The sequence below is a fragment of the Nomia melanderi genome, chromosome 6 (genome assembly GCF_051020985.1).
Source record: "Nomia melanderi isolate GNS246 chromosome 6, iyNomMela1, whole genome shotgun sequence".
Taxonomy (NCBI): domain Eukaryota; kingdom Metazoa; phylum Arthropoda; class Insecta; order Hymenoptera; family Halictidae; genus Nomia; species Nomia melanderi.
The window spans coordinates 11,085,119-11,107,968 of NC_135004.1; the positions used below are offsets into that span (position 1 = coordinate 11,085,119).

At 35.2% G+C, this 22,850-nt stretch overlaps 2 protein-coding genes across 2 annotated transcripts in view; one reads left to right on the forward strand and one right to left on the reverse strand.

The window, feature by feature from the left end:
- The window catches only part of RhoGAP102A (Rho GTPase activating protein at 102A), a 45,671-nt gene extending 37,378 nt beyond the window's left edge, over positions 1–8,293 (forward strand). The window contains exons 10-12 of the mRNA XM_076368735.1: positions 912–1,239; positions 1,835–2,120; positions 3,365–8,293. Of these exons, the coding sequence (XP_076224850.1) occupies positions 912–1,239; positions 1,835–2,120; positions 3,365–3,704 (954 nt within the window). The 3' untranslated portion in view covers positions 3,705–8,293. The remainder of the gene's footprint in view (positions 1–911; positions 1,240–1,834; positions 2,121–3,364) is intronic.
- A 1,456-nt stretch (positions 8,294–9,749) lies between these two features.
- The window catches only part of LOC116427938 (uncharacterized), a 79,011-nt gene continuing 65,910 nt past the window's right edge, over positions 9,750–22,850 (reverse strand). Inside the window, exon 6 of the mRNA XM_031978868.2 lies at positions 9,750–19,483. Coding sequence (XP_031834728.1) covers positions 19,239–19,483 — 245 coding nt within the window. The 3' untranslated portion in view covers positions 9,750–19,238. The remainder of the gene's footprint in view (positions 19,484–22,850) is intronic.

The following is a 22,850-nucleotide window of genomic DNA, read 5'->3' on the forward strand; positions in this document are numbered from 1 at the left end:
TTTAAAAATATATTAATAGGATTACCGACGTTCGCGTTTCTAGTAACCGAAATTTAGCTGGCGTACAATGTGTTCAGATTTATTGTGTTTAGTGGTGGATCTTGAAGTTTGTACAATACAGTTTACGAGATTGTTTAATTGTGTAATTGTAGGTAAAGGTTGATGTATGAAAATCGAATTGTGGATCAGTATTTGGATGCTCTACTTTGTAAAATTGGCATTGTTTTAATACTTGTATTTGTGGAGAATTAAAGCGACTTCGTTTGGAAAAGATATGTCTTTCTTTTAGAATACTAGTTTAAAAGGTTGTTGGCATTGCGAAGAAATTTTTACCCAAAGCCATTGTTATAAGGAAATACTTATTTGGAGGTACTTTTATAAACTTCGTGCAATGAGATTGGAATTCTTATTGTTTATTTGTTAGTCATGTATTTAATAATTTACTTCTTAGTTGTCTACTCAGTAATTCAATTCTCAGCAATTTTATTTGACTACTTGTTAGTAAAAAAAGTGTATTTACCGATAAAAAAGTTTCACTAATTTTACCGATACATGTTTCAATTACATTTTATTAATAAATCTTTTAACTAGATTTTACTAATAGAACTTTTAACTACAATTTACTAATAAAACTTTCAACTAAATTTTATTAATAAAACTTGCAACTAGATTCTACTAATAAAACTTTTAACTCCATTTTACTAATAAAAATTTTAATTAAATTTTACTAATAAAACTTTCAACTAAATTTCCTAATAAAACTTTTAATTCCATTTTACTAATAAAACTTTCAACTAAATTTCCTAATAAAACTTTCAACTAAATTTCCTAATAAAACTTTTAACTAAATTTCCTAATAAAAAATGTCATTTGCTCGTTAGTGACAAAGAAATTGTTTGCAAATGTTCCAGGTGTGGACACGAGAACAATGTCTTCACCAGACGGCCGGCATAGGCGGGGACATAGGTCCAAGGCCGCGACGGTCGAAAAGGCCGGGAAGTCGAAGAAAAGAGGAAGGCAGGAGTAACAGCGTGGACAGCGGATCTAGCGAGGATCCGGCGGATCCTCGGAGGAGATCCTCACCGATGGTGATCACCGCCAGTCTAACCATACCAATGCCCGGCGCGTTCACATTGAACCTAGATGATCCGGACATTCCTTACATCGAAGAGGCGCCTAAGCAACCCAGCGTCCCCCCTAGGAGGCAGCGACAACGATCGATTTCCGGTTGCAGCGAAGGTACATTGACACGTCATTGTCAAGACATATTTATCGTGTAATCGTGTAACGTTAATTAACTTTGAGGGTGAAATAGTCCTTTGTCTAGGATACACCAAACTTTATCGTATGAAATATTTCTGTTCTGATTGAGGTTTTGTAAAAATGTTTCCTTTAGAAGTTGGATACGTTGAAGTATTGGCATTAAAGAGGGTTGAAAGATTATAAAGATAGAAATTGGAAGATAAAGGATAAAATAATAGATATACCTGTACAGAGAAAATGTAAATTGGCAGATTATAGATATAGAAATAGAAAATTGGCAGATTAGAATTGAAGAATTATAGATAAAGAAATAGAATACTAGAAGTTGCGAGTTAAAAAATTGTAAATACAAACATTAAAAACAAGAATATGATTGTTGAAAGGTTACACATGTAAAATTATAAAATTAGAAGCTGAAAAAATTTACAAACATAAAATCAGAAAATAAAAAGGATTACAAATATAAATTGAGAAAATAAAAATCGTTACAAATATAAGCACAAAAAAAAAAACAAAACCACAAAACATTCCCACGAACTAACTGAAATTTCCACGAACTTGTCATTTCAAGGCGGAAGGCACGGCAGCGACAGTGCTGTGGGTTCATCCGCCACATTGTCCGGCGACCAGGCACCGAGTTCGCCGCCATCGTGGGCGTCTTCGCCACCAGCCAGCCCGGACAGCGCGGTGACAGCTGTCTCCTACATACCCGACCAGCAGGCCGTCCTGCAGAGGGTCTCGTTCACGACCTCGAGCGAGGTTCGCCAAGTGACCAGGTCGAACAACCAGGAGTCCTCGAGGAGCAGCGCGGCGCCGTACACGCCGAGTATCACGAGCATCGGTGGCGCGGTTCTCAGGTCAGAATCCTTGCCCTCCCGGCTATTCGTGTCAGTCAACGAGCATCCTACGATAGGAAGGAATTGGCTGAATCAGAATCTCGGTATTCGTGACAGACATTCGAGCCGGTTCGATTACCCCGGCCAATCTGGAGCAACGTACCGCACGCGTCCACGTTGACATTTGGGTGTACGTGTTATATCCGGGTCACGCGAGAGGGTTCACCTAAGATACAGGAATTCCTCGGTTTCGTTGTGTACCCAGTGAAGAAAATTAACCCTAATTAGACCACGATGTGACTTTGAGTTACGTTTGAACTTTTTACTTGAATTTTTGGATTATTTCTTATTGCGTTTCCAAACATTTCTTTGGCTTTTAAAATTTGAGCTTTACGAAGAAATACAATCACATTTTAATCATTTCTTTTGTATTTATAAGTGAGAGTCGTGGCATGATTTGTTATAAAAACACGTGGGTCATCGGTGACCCTCAACCAAGTCGAATTTGTGTAGTTCACTTAATTAAACGATGATTATTTGAAAACATTTCTATATTACAAATAATGCTACTTGATGAGGAGATATTTAGCTAGATGCACGTGCAGTAATAATAACAATTCAATCGGATGATTTAACACTGTTTCTTGGAATTTTTAACTTAAAACTACTTTACAAGTTTGGTCTTACCGAATCTTTGTTGTTAATCATTTATTAGGGAACAGAAAGAATTTAGTGTGAAGTTACAGTTTCTAAGATTCCTCGCATATAAATTAATTTTGATAATATCTTAGCAATAGCACTAAATTTATAGAACGCGCCAATTTCACGCAAACCTAAAGTCTTCTACCCAATTCTATCAATCTCGATATCTCATTTCAGATCGATTTCTACGTATATAAATTGATTTTCACGATGTTTTTACCATGAAGTTACAATGTCTAAGATTCCTCGCATACAAATTAATTTTGATAATATCTTAGCAATAGCACTAAATTCATAGAACGCGTCAATTTCACATAAATCTAAAATCTTCTACCCAATTCTATCAATCTCGACCTCTCATTCCACGTCGACTTCTACGGTATTTCGTATATAAATTGATTTTCACGATGTTTTTACCATGAAGTTACAATGTCTAAGATTCCTCGCATACAAATTAATTTTGATAATATCTTAGCAATAGCACTAAATTCATAGAACGCGCCAATTTCACGCAAACCTAAAATCTTCTACCCGATTCCATCAACCTCGACCTCTCGTTCCAGGTCGAAGACCGCAGACATCGAGAGGATGTTGCACATCTCGAGACCGGACACCGGCGTGACGGTGTCCCAAACGAAGACTAGTTCCTCGGCGACCTCCTCGGACAGTAAAAAGTACACGAAGAGGCGTTACACGGACTCGAGGCATCAGACCCGTCACATCCCGGACTCGGACACGCTGGCCGGTAAGACAACGATGACGGTCGCGTCGTCGTCGTCCGTCACGATATCCTCTTCGTCCTCGGTGACCGGGGCGCAGAGCCAGCGCGCGGCGGTGCAGCCGGTCTGGAAGCGGCGGGAACTCATTTCCAGCGCGCCCAAGGACAGGCAGGGATACTTCTGAGACCCCGGCGTTCCCAGTGACGATTGGATCGAATCTTGGACGACTTCGATGGGTCCTCGTCCCTGCTCTTCCCGATGGATCCGAACCCAGGAGCGCCGCCGCGGGTCGCGCGCGCACGGATTTCACGCGCTCTTTGTGTTCAACGTCGTTGTTAGGGTCTACAGGGTCTTCTCTTATCGATTTTGCTATCCGATTCTATTGAGTGACGGGCGACCGAGTGTTTGTTAATAATTGTTTAAAGGTATCCGGGGTTAGCACGTTGACTGCCGCGGGATCATCGGCGTGTAAGTATCACTTACTCTTTTCGTAGCGAAGGTGAAAAGGATGAAGACGTTATGTTATTGTATAGTCGCTTAGGATACTGAATAGTTCTCGTCGACATCGGTTTTGTAAGTTATTGTTTGTTCATTCGAAAGCTCTGGTCGCCGGTGACCGCCGTGCCAGTCAACGTGGTAAGCAGAGGCGTTGCACGATGAGAATTGTTTGATCCTTTTCAGGAACAGTTCTTCCGCTGCTCGAAATGGTTAGGTTGGGGCGTTCGGAGTTTGGTATTGCCGGTACGATCCCTCTTGGTATCAGTTTTGAAACGAGAGCAAAAGTGATTTACACCTTGCAGGACGGTAATTAATATGTACAAATTTAATGTTCGGAATATAAGGGACGTGAAACTCTCAATATTTATTTCTGAAATATTCAAAGAGATATGCACACCTCAACTTATAGTCAGTAAGTTTATAATTGTGTATTATTCTTTAAAAAAAAATCACGTCGGAAGTCGCGCAAGATATTGAAGTCTCAGACTTGGAGAATGAAAAGTTAGAAGACGTATTTTCTCTCATCGTTGAAAATTGCTAGTGTCTGAGGACTTACGATGACTGTTCCCTGTATTTAGGGAAACTGGAATCAAACGAAGATTTATTTAATGTACGCAGGTTTCGTTGATACGCGAACAAAAGAAAAATCTCGTTACATGTTAACGAATCTTTTTAATCCATTGCAGTTTAATAATGTAAGACCGTGTGTGTTGGAATTAAGAAGTAGCCATGATTGAGTGTCATGAGAGATTGTTGATTTTATATGAACATTTAGGTAGTACAATGATGGATTATTTCGTCGTTAATGTTAGTAATCCTCCGCTTATAGTCACATTTTTTATATTAAAAAAAAACATCGAAAGCTTTGAGAATCTCAGTGTTACACTTTCCAGCAGAAAACTTGTTATTCTTGAATAACGTGCACGTAATTAAAAGAAAAAAGAACTAGTGCATCGGTTGCACATGAAGATAAAAGTAAAACGAAGAGGCCGTTGTATAGACCATCTAATCATTTCGAGCATTTACGAATCTAAGTGTGCAAACTTACAGCCTTGAAATTCTAAATTACCGTAGAAAAATAATTTTAACAGTTTCGCAGCCAGTAGCTTTCTCGAGCACGAAACGATTCGAACCAAAGATTGGTCTCTGCATTTACCCCAGTATATCATTCGACTTTTACAGAGGATGTTCAATCAGAGTTGCGTTAAATTTCAACAGCGTGTAATAGTCACGATATTAGTGACAACTACGTAACGAACACGGGCCTAAGAATAATTTCTCTTCGGCATTTGAAATATCAATTGAATGATTCTAAGATCTGTGTTTATTAACCCTATATTTTATCACTTATTTCGTGACCAGACTTACGAAAGTAACTTTATTATTAATAATTTTTTATTAGTAATATATTTATTACTCAATTGTTAAAATATGCAGAATATTTCGACTATAGTGGATTAAAGGTTTTTTACGCGTATTAAATTCAATTTAACCCTTCGCACTCGAAAGTTTCTTTGTAGGAAGTGTACATCAATTTTTGATGAAATATCAGTAAATATTTATATGTACATAGTTTGTGAATCAGTATATAAAACTTAACTCTTTGTACTTGACAATTTGTTCGATTAGAAATATTCATAATCTTCTAATGAAATATTTATGACACTTTTTACACTTATTATATTGAGGAGCTATATGTAAAATAATAGACAATTTCAATGCATCATGCACTATCATATTATACTATTTGCTATCAAACAGTGTTAATGTTGCAAAGGGTTAGTATTGAATACCAAAGTTTATAACATTGCTACATCAAACGAAATGTCAACAGAGAATCGCCTTTCGAGTGCAAATGATCAGTGTCTTCTAAATTGCAGAGTCGAAATTTCAAATTTTACAATGTGACCCAATAAATAGGGTTGAAACATTTCAATTTATATTCCAATCCACAAAATAGTGTTGAAACATTAAAATTTTTACTATCCAACGCGAGAAATAGGGTTGAAACAGTGACATTTTGACCAATAAAATCCGCAGCTGTCTTGAGCATCCTGTACAGAAGACTAAACCGTTCGTCGGAGCGGCTGGTTGCGAACTTGTTAAGCCGGATTCGAAGGAAAGCGTAGAGATAGCCGCGAAAAGGGGTCCAAGCGCGTGTCCTATCCGATCGTCGAAGTCTCCGCGAAACATAGTCACTGCCGATCAGGCGTGGCCTGGCAAAAGTGTTCCTCGACGCGGCCCCTCCGTCGCGGGGCGCCGTGTCCTCGGTTATCGTGGGGAGTCTATTGGTTCCTAGACTACCGTCCTCGCGCTTGCAACGATCTCCGTGACGAAAACGATTCTCTCGTTCTCCATATTAGTTTCCTCCCGTTAGCTCTGCTCCAGTTCTCGGGGATTTCGTGTACGCAGGGTGATGAGAAAAATGGGAGAGACTAAGACTTCAGTGATGAATCGTATTTACTAAAATATTATAAATAATGTTGTATTCACTAGGATATAATAAATAATATTAATATAATATTATTTTATTATACATACGATAATATAATTACTATTATTATATTAATAATATAGTGATATTATCATTAATATAATATTATTTAAATAATAAATAATATTATAAATATTATGATAATAGATAATATTCACTGGAACGAGTAAAAAATTATTAGGTTGTTCGCTAGAAGTTTCTTTTGTTCTGTTGTATAATGGATACATAAGACTTCATGTTTCACTCTCTATTCCGATCTATTACCTTTTTCAGCTTTTCGGAAAGCTGTTAATGGTAACTTTCGAAAATTTCTGTCGAATTAAATAGTGCAGAGTACAAGAGAAACTTACGTGTCAACCTAATACTCGGTTAACGTACGTTTTGAAATTAATCTTCTCAATGAGAGATAAGAAAGTTTGTTTTGCTATTTGTTGCGGATGCTCTACCTGTTACCATTTTTTTCTTATCACCCTGTAGACTGGAAACACTGTAACGAGCAACTCCGAGAGGATGTTTCTGCGTTACGAGCAACATGGGAGCGAGTGCACTTCACGCGGATGAACGTTCTGTCAAATTTGGCTAATTTCTGTCGAAACAAATGACTCGCTTATAGCGTTCGATTAATATCGAGCAGAAACTTTGCTTGCACTTGAACCGTACACGGACAAAATTTGTTTGAAGATGAAAGAAAAAATGTTTCTTCTATCTGAAACAATATATTCTAAAGTACACTTTTGCATATTTTCAATTCATCGATCTTCACTCAAATAAACGTACCGCAAAAGTGCAAAAACAGAAAAATAAAATAGAATAACATGCAATATGAATTTTTGAATAGTGTAAATTAGTACTAAAATTAGTACTAGTGTAAAGTACTACTTGCTTTCGCTATTAATCTCGTGTAAATCGACAATTCGGAAGAAATGCAAGAAAATTGTCCATTCTACTTCAAGTGGACATTTCATTTGAGTACATTGATAATATCAACATAGTCCTTCGTTTTGATCCGTGGGTAGTAAACAATATTGATCGTTAAATTAGTCTAGACACCTTCACCACGATCACTTGTCATTGTACGGCAAGGGGTAAATGATGTCTTAATCCAGACAGATTTCAACAGAACGATTATAACAAGCACACTTGCTCCCGTCGTTGCTCGTATGTAAATTATACGGGAAGAAGAGACGGAAACATTGATCTGTGTCTACGGATAACATTCTAATGTAGTAGCGACCGGTTAGCGTCGATTTGTAAATTATTTTTATTACTAGAACACGATGGACGATCCGCCGTGTCGTCGCTGGAACTTCGGTCACCGGCGACATGACGTCCGAAGTCCTCGACGAGCCAAAGCCAGCAATGAAGACTAGTCCCCCGAGTCCCTCGAACTCGCGTCGCGGCCATTTTGTATCTCTCCGAGACAAGATCGAGCGTGAATCTTCGGCGAGCGACGAGTCTCGACCGACTCTGCTGATTTTTCGTATCGATCGCGTAACATTCTCCTACGATTAATCGTACAATCTAATCACGATTCGGGGATAAATTGCGCCTGAAAAATGAAATCTTTACGGAACAAACGGTGAAAGTGAAATTCTCGATCCCCTGCCTCTTGTAGATCCTTTGGAAATCGTGTTTAGAGTAAGGCGAACCGATCGAACGAGCGAATGAAGTTTACTGCCGTGAGGGACGCGTGGCCCGAGAGACGCTATTGTTCGTCGTTTAAGTTTTTTTTTTCTTTTTTCAGTCTGTAAGCTAATAAATGAAGGTTAATTTTTTTACCATCTTGAGTACCTTATTTATTGGAGACCCTTCTATTTCCTCGCGAAGGAGAAACTTTTTGAAACGAACTTTTTTAACTCTTTGCACTCGACGATATTTTTCATTACAAGCATTCATTATTTTCTGACGAAATGTTAATATTATTTCCAACTTACGTAAACAAACATCTTGTATAAATTATGTGGCAGAGTTGTTTTATTTCTATTTCATTTGTTAACCCTTTGAACTCTGTAGGCTCCAATATTGCACCAGTTATAATATCAAATATTTTAACGAATCGAAGAAACTACCCTAAAATTATTAGATTTTTCACACATCCAAATTTTCTACTGAGAAGGAAAATAAAAGATCGAACGGATGTTACAGCATTTTTCATTTTCACTAGAGATACCATAAAAATTAGTCGCGGTTGCTGATAAATTACAAAACCATCTGGAGTGCTAAGGGTTAATACCTGATTCAACGTTTTATATTGAATTTTTCAGTTTACAATTTCGTTGCGTTCAATCAAATGGCGACTGAGAGTCGCCCCTCGAGTGCAAAGGGTTAATAGAATACTCTAGGAGAAAGAGAATTTTATTTGAAACAGTATAATTATTTCGTCACAGCTTACAATAAAACAATCAACAAATCAAACAACGCGCACGCTATTTATACACTCAGATGCTCTTGTCTCGCTCGCACACTTTCTAGAATATACTTTCATTGCAATGCATTAACTTCACGTATATTTGAAATACAGTTAAACCTGTTTTTGTGCGGTCATTTTCTATGCAATTTCTTTTTTGTGCGATTTTTTTTTATGCGGTATACGAATTCCAACGGTATTTTTGTTCAAGTGACGAAAGCGACTTTGAACCAGTTCATCACAAGAAGATGCGCATTTTGGACTACGACGAGTAACAGTGAATTATGTGCATTGTGAAAATTTCTCCATATATGAGAAATTAAATTTTTTTAAAATGATTCCATGTGTAATTTAATTATTTATTTTGTTTGAAAACACTTTCTCACTATTTCGTAAATTTCTGAACATTCTTTTTTGTGCAGTTGAAATTTTAGTGTTAAAACTCTCCTTGAACCATTATTTTGGCTAAACAAATTTCTGATCGAACCGCTAGAAACAATAATCTACACTAATCACGCTTCATAATCCACCCAGTATAATTATTAATATTTTTAACACACACTACTTATAACATTAAATAATTCACCGTTTAAAATAAATCTACTTTTTAAATACAAAATAATATTATTCCGATATCTCGTCTTCAAGCATGCAGCTACTGATTATGAGATCTAATGCTCTAAAAACTGTCACCATGATATATCTATGAATTAAGGTTACAATACTTATATTTCGATCCTAATGACACTTGTCCTATAAACGATTCGCTGAAATCAATTGTATCCCCTGAAAGAAATGATTAGGAAAATGGAATACATGAAAGCTGCTAGTAAATTATAGAAACTCGTTTATTATCAATTTCCTCGCATACAATCCTCGTCACACATAAAGAACATACTGGTCGTTAGAAAAATTCATCGAGACGCAACGGACACCGCGGGACAAGACGGTCCGTTGGGGTTAGGTAGCAAAGGGGTGCGAACAGGTGATACAGAAATTCGGTAGTTCCGTTAAGATACAGAAAGTTGGTCTGCGCGTGCGAAGATACAGTCTGAACACACTGAAACACTCCCTGATCACGATCAGTTTACCAATTAGAAAGTACAGGGCCTGGATCAAGCGTGAACTCGCCTGGCAATGGTCGACGATCACATCGAAACGGTACGAGAGAAATAACAATAATAAACAACAAACAATTCTGTAAAACGTACGTTATACGAGATACTTTTTTCCTTTAAATTAGTAACTCCCTTAATTTTAACTTCATTGGACGTGTAGGTTACAAGGGACGATCGAATCTTATTTTGCAATTAACGCGAACAGGACGTTATTCGTGTTAGTGTTGGTATTACGATGCAATCAAGTGAAATGGTTATCTACAAATTCCGAGGCAATGAATTTCTGAGCGCTTCTGATGAATGAGAAATGAATCCCTTTTTAAATTGATTGACTAGTTAACATCGTCGCTACCATCTCGTCGATGAGGTTCTCGTTAAGCAATGCGAACTTCTATTATTTCTAATTCCCCATTGTTCTAAGTTAACTGCGTATTGTTTATACGATAAGAAATAATAGTAATGCTAAACTGATAAGTCGTTCAACCTGAACCGGTTCGTACACTTTCATTTGTTATTGCTGTCGATTCGCCGACGGATCTCGGAATTATTCACGCACAGGTCTCGCTGAAAACACTCATACGGCTCGTGTGATTCGTGTCGACGAGTATAAAGTCATTCGCGGAAATGAACGCGGTTAAGTCGTTGAATACTGCTCCGTTCGCGAAGATCATCGTCGGTTAATAATTCGCTAGAAAAAGTGTAACCGATACATTACGAAACGATAACTCGGGAGAATGAATCATGAGAGGGTTGTTCAACCCTAGATTACTAAACTCTCGTCAAATAAAAATCGTGTTTGTTATCTCCGCACTCTAATTTATTATATTATCAAGTAAACCAATTGAATGTCTCCACATTTCACTAATCGAACACTTAAATTTCGAAGGTAAATAACAAATTTAAATAACACATTTCCTTCGTAGTTTCAACGTGACAGAGAGAATTCTTACTAAATCGAATATGGTTTATTGATCCAGGGTTAAAAAGCTTGGTAAATTTCCATAAATCACGATAAAAGTTTATGAAGACAGCAATCATTTCCCTCGAAAATCGGTTTCCACTTGTTTATCGAATCTACCAAACCACCCCCGCACGAATGCATTTAATCGAAGAGTTCAGTTGCACCAGTCGCGACAGTGTCCAAGTGAACTGTTCGTCGTTCGCATCGGAATAATTCGTTAAATAAATATTACAACAACAAATATCGATAGAAAGGAGAATCCCCGAGATCTACGCAAGGAGAATAAAAATAGAGAAAGAGAAAGAAGTGCTTAGAAGACGGTTCTTCTAGGATGAGAGATCTTCCAAGGAAAAGATCGCCGAGAAGGAAAAGGAGAGATGTGCCACGACACCACCAACAGTAACGATAAAAAAAAAACACATAATTTCTAACGAGTAAACGAGCATCGTTCCCTTCGAGACCAACGACACGAGCGAATAATACATTTCGAGTACGCGCAACATACATATACATATTTATAATATTTATATATAATATATATTATATCATTTTATATATAATATATATTATCAAAACAACCGCTAAAAAATATAAATATATTCATATATTTATATTTGTATATATATATATTTATATTTATATTTATATATATATAACTCTCACCGTTTCACGGTATAGCTGCCTATAAAGGGCTGGACGGATGCGACGCAATAAGTATTTTTATTTATAATTCGCGTCCTCGAACGAGGACACGCTGTATTAACCCTAACACGACGAACACAGAGTAAATACACGGACAGTGAAAGAAAGGGAACGCAGTAGAACCTCGGTTAACCGATTTATTTGGCCGACTAACAGCCCAGTTGAATGGACACTCGACATGGAATTGTTTAAAGAAATTTTCAAAACGTGTTTGCAACGTTCCATCGTATGTGCCTGTTTTGAGGTACAATCGGAGAAGCTGAGTTACTGAATTTTTTAATGATCAAGACCGTGAACGATCTAGATCGCGAGAAATAGTCGGTTAATCGAAATCCTACTGTTGGTGGAAACGAGGAAAGAGAGAGGGGCAGAGAAAATTAGAAGGAAAGAGGGGAAGATTGAACACTAGAACTACTGAGTATTTAATAGTTAATGTGGTTGATATGTTTTCTAGTTGATCATGAGAATTGATTGTTATAAGAATTATAATGCGATTTTTTAGGATCGTGCTGATATTCATTGTAGAATGCAAGCGAGAATATTTATTTTTAGAATCCTTTCGAATATTTAACAGTTCTATGGTATCAAATTTTATGGTGCAAAACAAGAGGACCGAAAGTTTTGATTGGTAGTTCTAGTGTTAACCCTTTGCGCTCGAGAGGCGATTTTCAGTTGTCATTCGGTTCGGCAGAATGAAATTAGAAAGTTTAATATTTAATATCGAATTTTGTGTAATTAATTCGTGAAACGTTGAAATAGAATAAGTCTCTTCTTTAGTTCGTGTATGGTTTGTTTGTGTTAGTTGTAAATGACGTCGAGATATTGCATTGGGGAATATTTATGGTGAGAAGAATTTTTGAGTGCAAAGGGTCGAAGGAGAAAGGAGCGGAAAAAGTAAAACCGATAGAAAAATCGTATCACGTATCCTGCGACTTGCACGACGAGCTGCGGAATGTTGAATCTTATTGGAAATTCAAGTTCGAACATTCGCTGGTCATCGATTATCGTAACAACTTATTGCCAATCGAGGCACTCTTACATCTTCGATTTACCATCGCAATATTAGAGGTTTTTCTAGTCGAAACGAGCACTTAATTGAACCTTGACGACCACTGCGAAATGTTTGCTGCCAGCATCGTGTTTTTAACGTAATGAAATTAATAATTAATGGTTAATTATTAATATAATAAAAATTAATGGATAATTAAACATTAATGGACCATTATGGCTTTAATTAAAATTAACGGTTAATTAATAACAGAATTAAGCATTAATGTTTCTTTATCAATGGAATTAACCATAAATGTTTAATTATTAATGTAATTAACCATTAACGTATAATTATTAATGGAATGAACAATTAAGTTGATTTTTTTTAATGGAGATACATGTGTATCATGTAGAATCAACTAAATAACGTTTACATTAATAGGTAATCAATGTATGAATTGTAAGATTTAAAAAGATTACGCTGGCAACTTTTCGAAGTACTTATTTCCAATTACGCGGTCGCCAAAGCATCAATAACGATCACCTTTGATTTGTTGTCTTTCGAACGTTCAACAAATAGCCTTAACATTACGCGGTTCCAGCCGTGAGTACTTTTTGGTTACTCAATTCTGATGAATTTATTTATTTCTTAACGATCCTTGAAAATCTTCTAAAATATTGGAAAAATATTGTATATATTGTACTACTCGGTATCACTGAAAACAAGTAGATCAATAATGTTCAATTAAACAAAGTGAAACTTTTCCTTGAACCTTTAAAAAAATTTGACCAATTCAATAGCATTAGAAAATTTCTCGACGAAACCAGTAACTTCGTACTTAATTCCCATTTTCATGAACCAACCCAAGAAATTAAGAATTCCCATGAATCTCCAAAATTCAATCATTCTATTTTATATTCATGAATAAATTCGTTGAAAATATTTATTTTTTTCAGATAAACATGTCATTTTTCTTTGTTTTGTTTTGGTTTCTCATTAATCGTTCATTCGATTAAACGATGACTATTTGAAAACGTTTCTATATTATAAACAGTGCTACATAATGCAGCGACATTCAACTAAATTAACGTGTAATAATAATAATGCAATTCAATGAAATGATTCGGTAGTATATTCTATCCATTTTGATTTTGATTCCCCAAATGATTTAGTACTATATTCTTTCCATTTTGATTTTGATTTTCCAAATGATTCAGTAGTATAATTTTACCGATTTTCCAAACTAAATTCCACTGTTAACGGGTTAACATTTCCGTCACGGATCTGACAGGATATTGTAATTAAAGGGTTGAAAGGGGTCCTAGTGTGCCTTTTCGCGATACGAATATAATCACAGGCGAAAGGTGTGTCGAACAAAGTTACGAACGGTGGTTGACGAAGAGAACATTCGTTCGTCTATTAATTGGCCCCTTCGTTTCGCGCGTAACGAACAGTTTCTGATCGAGCTAATTAAAATGTGCCCGAGAATGTCACGGTTAATTAAATCCGGCTCGATGAGCACTGCTCATCGAAGATGTATCGATTTAATAGGGACACCGGTCGGTTGAATTTCATTCTGTGGGCAGTTTAATACAACACGCTGGTGTTTATTAAACAACCACCGGCTCCGAGACACACGTGCTCGAATAGTTTATCGCTCGATCGGATTACGAATGTTAATGTTAACGCATTCGTGGCGCGTGACGTACGCCGTGGTCTGTGAGTTACCGGACATTAACAGGAATAAACGTCGAACAAAACTGAATCAATCTGGTGAGAGTAGGTGTAAAGTAAATTTACCAATAACTAACCCGCTAAGGTTATATAAATATAATTATTTAATATTTAATATAAATATTGGAATATACATATTTGATATAAAATATTTGATATAAAATATTTCATATAAATATTTAATATAAAATATCTCATATAGATATTTGATATAGAATATTTCATATAAATATTTGATAGAAAATATTTCATATAAATATTTCATATAAATATTTGATATAGAATATTTCATATAAATATTTAATATAAAATATTTCACATAAATATTTGGTATAGAATATTTTATATAAATATTTGATATAGAATATTTTTGATATAAATATTTAATATAAAATATTTCATATAAATATTTGGTATAGAATATTTTATATAAATATTTGATACTAAATATTTGATATAAAATAGTTCATATAAATATTCATACGTATATCGTATACTCATTTATACAAATATGCTGTCTTTATAGCATGCATTTGTTTGCAACAAGATGCAATGCAAAAGATAAATGCTTATTTATTAATAAATACTGTAATCTTGAAACTATTTACCTTCGACTCGAGAAACATTTTCTTCCTGGGACACCCGGTATAGATAAGTATTTCAATATTATGGACCCGAAAGCATTAAAATTGATTTAGTAAAAGAAGCTGTTGAAACAGGTAATGCTATTAATGTCTTGTTTGCGATAAATACGATCAGATTATCATTCGTTCCAGTAGCTCCTTAAAGCTTTTAAGCCTTTCAAGGCTTCTCGCAGAATTTCCAAGGGTTGAGTAATTCATACTCACGGCTGGAATCGCACGGAACTTAATAAAATAATCTCACCGAACACGTCTGGTTGATTTTCTTAATCATCAATGATCGAGGGATCCGGATCTGACGTTCTTGTTTCGAGATTCACGTGCCTTCGCCGATTTATCTCGTCCGATTTGCATGCTTCTCAATCATTCGACGCTTATCGAATAATCCTTGAAATAAAAGTCTCAATTTTCATTCCAACTGATAATCGAACATCTTAGTTACAATCATTAACCATTAAACGCGTCGAATATTGCACAACATTGCTCCAAATATGAATTATTATCAGTAGAAACATAATGCTTTTTACTTTCCTCGTTTCTTAATCAAGAAGTAACTCTAAATAATTAATTATTTAAAGAATATTTTGTTTACTGGACAATCGAAAGTTTGATTTTCTTCACAGAAAAATTTCGATAACAGGGAAAGGCAATTTTCTGTTTCCGATGAATCGAATCTCTCGATTTAACCCACTAATTTCAATTTCATCAAATCGTCCGTCGGTATTTTGAGAGAAAAATAGAAACACAAGCAAATACGAGACGCTAAAAATCTATTAATGGCCGAATCAATGACGAAACATCGTGCTGGAGGCCACAGACGAGTCCTCTATCTCAACCTTACCTAAAAATACAGCTACTCACACTCTGCCCTATTAAAGCGTGTTCAGTTTTCCTAATAGAAAGCATTCGTATTTTAGTTTTCAAACCCACGCATAGATTTCTTATATTCACGACTAAAATACAAATGGATTAATAATTCTACTACTGGATTAACACGTTGACTGTCGTGCGGGTCACCGGTGACCCCCAACCAAATTGAATTACTATAGTTCACTCAATTAAACGACGATTGTTTGGAAACATTTCTATATTACAAATAATGCTAATTAATTTTGTGACATTTAGCTAGAAGAACGTGCAATAGTAACAATGCAATTCAAGCAAATGATTTATTATTATATTTTTTCATTTTGTGTATTTTGCTCTATGAAATCGTGTGGCATTCAACGTGTTAATATTCTACCGGTAAAGATCACCAAATGCAACGAATGTCTTGCATTCATTGTTTCAAATTTAACCCTTCGCGGTCGTAACATCGAACTCCTTTATTCTTGACTTTTCCTGTTTTTCTTTGCTACAGGAGAATAACTCTATGGAAAAATAATCAAGATTTTCACGATACTTAACGTGCTAAAGGCGGAACATGTTTGTAAACAAATTCACCAGTCAACAATGTGTTAAGATTGATTCAGGGCGTGAGAGGCATAGTAGCCTTATCAGTCAGTTATGAAAAACCATAGGACAAGAGATTAACCCAATATTATTTTTCTCGTAAATATAAAAAATGTCACGAGCAAATTGATAAAGCTAGGAATATAATAATCCCCCGGTAATTAAATACGACTATTCTCCATTATTGAGGATTATATGTAATTTCAGGATTAACCCTCTGTAGGCTCATGTAACTTTGAAGTCACACATCAATATATTGGCATCTTATTGATTTATTTCATTTTGCACTCGAAGTGGTGAATAAAATGAAATCAGTTAACTTCAACTTTTGTGCGCTCAGGCGTGAAAGTTTAACGTCATTGTAACTTGAAAGTTACAAAATATATTCGTTTGATGAAATTATTGAAACTATTGAATACATTCTTAATTCGTATTCATATGTGGATATTTATTAATTTTGTACTGCATAGATTTTATTATAATCATGAACAAAAATTCTGCCCGTAGAGGATTAACACATTGCGTTAATCTCAAAAATCTCGTTTTTATATAAAGACACTTAGCTATGCAACTTCGCTAATTACCGCAGTATTGAAGAAATATCAAATTTAATTCGAATCAATTATATATTTAAAATATATTACACAACAATATGATATCTGAGTTTTTCCATGTATAGTGATATAAGTTGACCTCAGTGAAAATTGCCGTCCGCACAATTCAGTTTTCTGAAAATTAGCCGGTACGCAATGTATTAATTGAATTTATCGTAACATATATACAGATCATAACAACGGAAAACAAAGGTTTCCTATTAGTCAAACGAAGCACGCTTCGATCGAGCAGACTGTGCGTCGTCTTTCGTCAGAGGAACGGTTTCAGCCGAAGGTTCCCACGTTCTCGAAAACGTCACCGGGAAATTATAGCCGGAGTAATTTCCCCCGATCCTTTGATCAGTTTCCTAAGTCCTCGTCGTTGTCCTCGACCTACGCGACGAGGCGATTCGCACGGGTCACGGGTGAGAGTTTCTGAATCTATGATCATCGATAGGTACACTCTGCGACTTCATACGAATCTCACGCAGGAAGTCTTTTGTTTGTTAGAAAAGTTCTCCGCTCGAAGCTTCCCAATGAACTCCACTGGCAGAGGGTTAATTAGGAAACTTCCTGTAACCATCACGAAGTTCGTAGCCGAGAATCGTCGCTCGACTGTTTAGAACACTTCCTGTATCCTGTTTTTCGAAAGAAGAGACCTGGACGGAGTTTGCTCCATCGTGATCGGTTTTTAACACTTAACCGGCCGGGCGGGTGAAAATACTCGTACTCTGCTGCGAATTGAAGCCACTTATATATTGTTGATTTGACAATTATGAACTTCTTTATAAATTTATATGCTCTTGGGAAGAATCATATGATAGTAGAATTCATAGTTCGCGTTCTCTTTCTGCTAACTCAAAATATTGTAAAATGTCAACGAAAATTCCCACGCTTAACCACCGGTTAAGTGTTAACACTAAACGCACCGCGATCGGTCTAATGACCGGTTCTCAAATTTGATTTAAAATTCTGCGTTTTTCGTTCATTTAACTTTGTATTAATTTCATTAATTGGTTTTCCAATTTTTGTCTTTCGTTTTGTTTCTGTTTCCAATGAGGAACAGTGATAGTCCTGAACAGCTCCTTGCCTTATAATATCGGGTCAGACTTGTGAAGAGTTTATACAGAATATAATATAAACATAAATATGACGATTCTTTTGAATTCAAATTAGATATTGTTCTCTTGTTATGAATTATTATACTTTGGAGTAAATATAAACATAGAATTTGCTCAGAACTTTCCCTTTTTTCTCAGTAAATTATTAATGACAAAGTAGTTGCATCGATCATAGTTGAGAATGACAGCAAAGATTAACGACGACTAGGTTATGGATTTAAAGAAACTCGAATCAAATAACAATTTTCTTGGTGATTCTAACAAAGTCTAAACAACAGAAAAATCTCGTTAGAAAATGACCAATTTTCTATTTCACGGTAAATTCGAATCGTAAAGGTCCCTCTAGAAGTATAATTACTATTGATTTTCATTAGAAGGCAAACACTTAATATTATTATTTCTGCGAAACAATTCTCTACGAATAAAGCTTGAAGAATCTAAATACAATACAGTATATTAAATAATGAAAAATAAAGTTTCTCGAGACTAATTAGTAACTAGTTCACTGACAATTTCTCCCCCCGATACTAACACGAAAAATAAATTAAATCTTCCTTAAGTATACACAATACAAAACACGCAATATACAATTTCCCGGTTCCCGCAATAAATGACGATTAAAAAAAAAACCATTGAAGGTTACAATCTAACAGTGTAGATGCTCCAGGAAATATTGTACAATCCAAGACCAGTGTCAACGAATCCCAAGTCCCTTCTTTCGAAGAACAAACGATAACCAGCGGCGACAGCGCATCACTGCGCATCGTGTTCTCATTTATGAGACACCGTGGGAATTCCAGAAAATCTGACGATAAGCATCGTTAGCTCGGGTGTTTCTGTTGCGCAACAACAATTCGATCGATCAATCGATCGTTCGTCCGCGAGCGAAGAATATTGTTTCATCCCTATTTCGCGGCACGGAACGTTCATCTGGAAAATCATTCTCGATGGAGCGTCTGTCGCGCCTCGTTCGTTTCAGGATCGACTCGACAGACGCGGGATCATTTTACACTTCCGTGGAATGCGTTTGAATCCGAACTTTCTTTTGCGATCCATTCCTGGACAGCGTCGGACTGTGCGCCGAGAAACCGGGATTGTGGATGCCAAGCGGCTTCGGCTTCTTCAGGGAGCTGCGCAGCGGCGAGGCGGTGCTGGTCACGCTACCGGAAGTCGCCACCGACGCCATTGAACCGTTCCCCGCGCCGCCGACGTAGGGCTTGCCGCTGGCGTCCGTCATCGAAATGCTGCCACCTGTAACGACATTGGAATGTTATAATGTTAAGATAGTATCAAAAATGTTAGAAGTAATTTTGGATATAATATTAAAAATAATATTAGAAATAATGTTAGACGTAATTTTATATATAATATTAGAAATAATATCATAAGTAATGTTAGAAATAATATAAAAAATAATACTACAATTAATACTACAAATAATATTAAAAGTAATATAAAAAATAATACTACAATTAATACTACAAACAATAATACAAATAATACTACAAATAATATTAAAAGTAATATTAAAAATAATACTAAAATTAATATTACAAATAATATTAGAAATAATGTTAGAAATAATATCAAAAATAATTTATTTACAAATAGGTACAATATCAACATCTATGTAGGAACCGATGTCACTGGTGATACCTAACCAAATTGAATTACTACAGTTCATTCCCTTGAACGATAATTGCTTCAAAACGTTTCTATATTATAAATAATTTAATATTTTATTTTTTCCATTTTGAGTCTTTTTCTATGAAATCGTACGGCATTCAACGTGTTAAACCATATTCAAGTTGTAAGAGCTAATTTATCCCTGCAATACTTTGTCGAGAGACAACTTTGTTCAACAAATCTCAACGATTTTCAAATAAACAAAAATGTAACAAATAAAATTATTCAAAGTCTATATTTCGTATCTGCATCCATCTTTAAACTGACAGAAATATTGGTTGTTCTCTTGCAATTTCTCAATTCAATAAGATGATAATAAAATTCAGCTTCGTGCCTCCTGATATATTAACATGCTAAATATAGTTCATTTAAAAGGATAAAACCATAATTTAAAACCTGCTTCTGATTCTCTTGGATATAATTATAAAACGTAAAACATAACGTAGGATTTCTCTAATTAGGAGACTAATTATAAGTAAATTAACGATTTAATCGTCACGAAAAGAAGAGTGTTGAAACGAACTTATGTAAAATTCATTCGAATTAAAGGTAAATACCCACGCGCAAGTGTTTCGCACATGGATTAACAAAAGTCGAAACAAATTTGTTTTTACGACAGCGCGACACGGAAGTGACAGCGCTAACGATATGGTTTCCCGCGACGAACGGTTGCCAGCCGATAGCGCAGAAACTAGTTCTAAAACGATTTCCTGATGGAGATGCCAACAGGTTTCTGTGCACCCGCGCGGAATTTTCACCGGACGACTGGGGAAACAAACAAAACCTCGGTGAATTTCTGTGATAAGCGAAAAACGATTACCGTTAACGTATTCGCGACAGTTCTCATTAACGTGAGGCCCATTCATCATTGCCTCGGAAACGTACGTTTCTAGAAACAACTTTTAATGAAACACATTACTGAAGTACACGATGTTTATTACTGATTTATTGAGGTGTTGTTAAAAAGTTTCTCAATTCTGGTATTGTGGGAGAATGTTATAGTAATGGTACATTAGTAATAATAAATTGCTATTATATTAATGAGGAATTATTAATACCTGAAATGAGTTATAATTATAGTAAATCAGCACCTAATCGACGGTGATAATTACAATAAGTTAGAATAGTAGTAAATTGGTACCTAATTGTCATGGTTAATTATAATAAATTATGACAGTAGTAAATTAGTAGTAAAAATAATAATAATACAGTAGAAGTCAGAAAAATGTAGACATTTTAGAAATATCAATGTTTCTGGTTTAAATTATGCAATTAACATGGAAATTTTTCGAAAATTTCCAAAGGCAATGAGTATTTAAAAGTTGAAATATTGCTCGCAGCTCCCAAAAAAAGTTATTTCAAGATTGCTTAAAACGTGGAAACTAAAGAATTTGTCAACCCTCTAAAACATATTGTATCACTCATTATTCATCATAAATAGAGAAAAAAGATTATCACGTTACCAAAAGAGGAATATAAAAATATCTATATATATTCTACTTATGTAGAATCCACCATATCAAAAAATATTTCAAACAGAAACATGCTATGTCATTGAAGAAATTCTTAATTTCGTTAAGAGTTTGATTAAGTAATTCGCTAATTATTAATTTCATTAAGAGTTTGTTTAAATAATTTTCTAATTCTTAAGTCTGTTAAGAATCTGTTCAAACAATTGTTTAATTCTAACTGTATTAAGAGGTCGTTTAAATAAATTTTACCACACGTTGTTAGTTACATTACTGAGCCGAGCGTCAAGAATCATTTTGCACGTCACTAGACGAAAAGACGAAGTGCACGTGTTGAGATCCATACCACGGAGGCGTGCACGTATGCAATAATGCATTTGAGCGCACCTGCAACCTCGCGAAGACACGTGCGAATTTGCATCGTCCTTTTATTCCTCTCTTTTTAAAGCTAGAGCTACCAGATGGATCGAAGTGTCCTATTTTACATTTCTCCTATCACAATTATTGAAAACAGATGATTTTCAGAGAAATTATTAACAGTATTTTTACTAAGAGATATTTAATCAAATCTACTAAATCACTTGATATAATCTAATTAAAACACGTACTGCGAAATTGGGGTTATGAAAGTATAAATATTTTATATAAACTATTTAATATAAGTATTTATGCTTATATACAGATATATTTATATTTATATTATACTTTTATATTTATTATGTAAATATACTGTCCTTATAGTCTTAACTGGTTAATTATTATACAGTACCTTTATCATAATTTTATGTGAATTTTGAAAAGGTGATTAAATTTACAAAATAATTCTAAGCCAAAATTGTAAAAGATGTCTTTCGATATCTTCAGTGAAAATTATATTATAGTACAATAATAAAAATTATATTTCAGTTTACGCATTACTGATTCAATTAATTAATTCTAAGTCAATCGAAATTTCAATACATCCACTGTTGTCACTTGCACAAAATTACAAATAGATTCGCTGGTCATCAGTTCTAGCGTTGCTTCGCCGCGCAACGGAGAAAACGAACGAACGTTTCCATTACGTTTACTCCGTTCTTCTTCATTTCCCACTTCCCTCGGACACTCTGTTACAGTCCTCCAATATTTACCTCCAATATTCACGTCACTCGCACTCCGTTCGTTAGTCCTTTTCGAAATCTGACACCACTGTCGTCATTGTCCAATTAAATGAAATTAAATTGCGCCATTTTTTTCTACTTTATTCTTCGCGAATTTTCCACTCTATGAAAACGCGTTTCTTGTTCCTCTGGAATATTGAATTCGTTTCATCGTCAACAGACTCCTTTTATTGCAATCCTTATTTTATTCTATTAGATTATCCAAAAAGGCTGGTCACATATTTAACTGAAGTTTACAGAGAAGTTTCACTACGTTGAATTCAACTTGTTTATATTTAAACAGTTTCTTAAATGTAATAATTA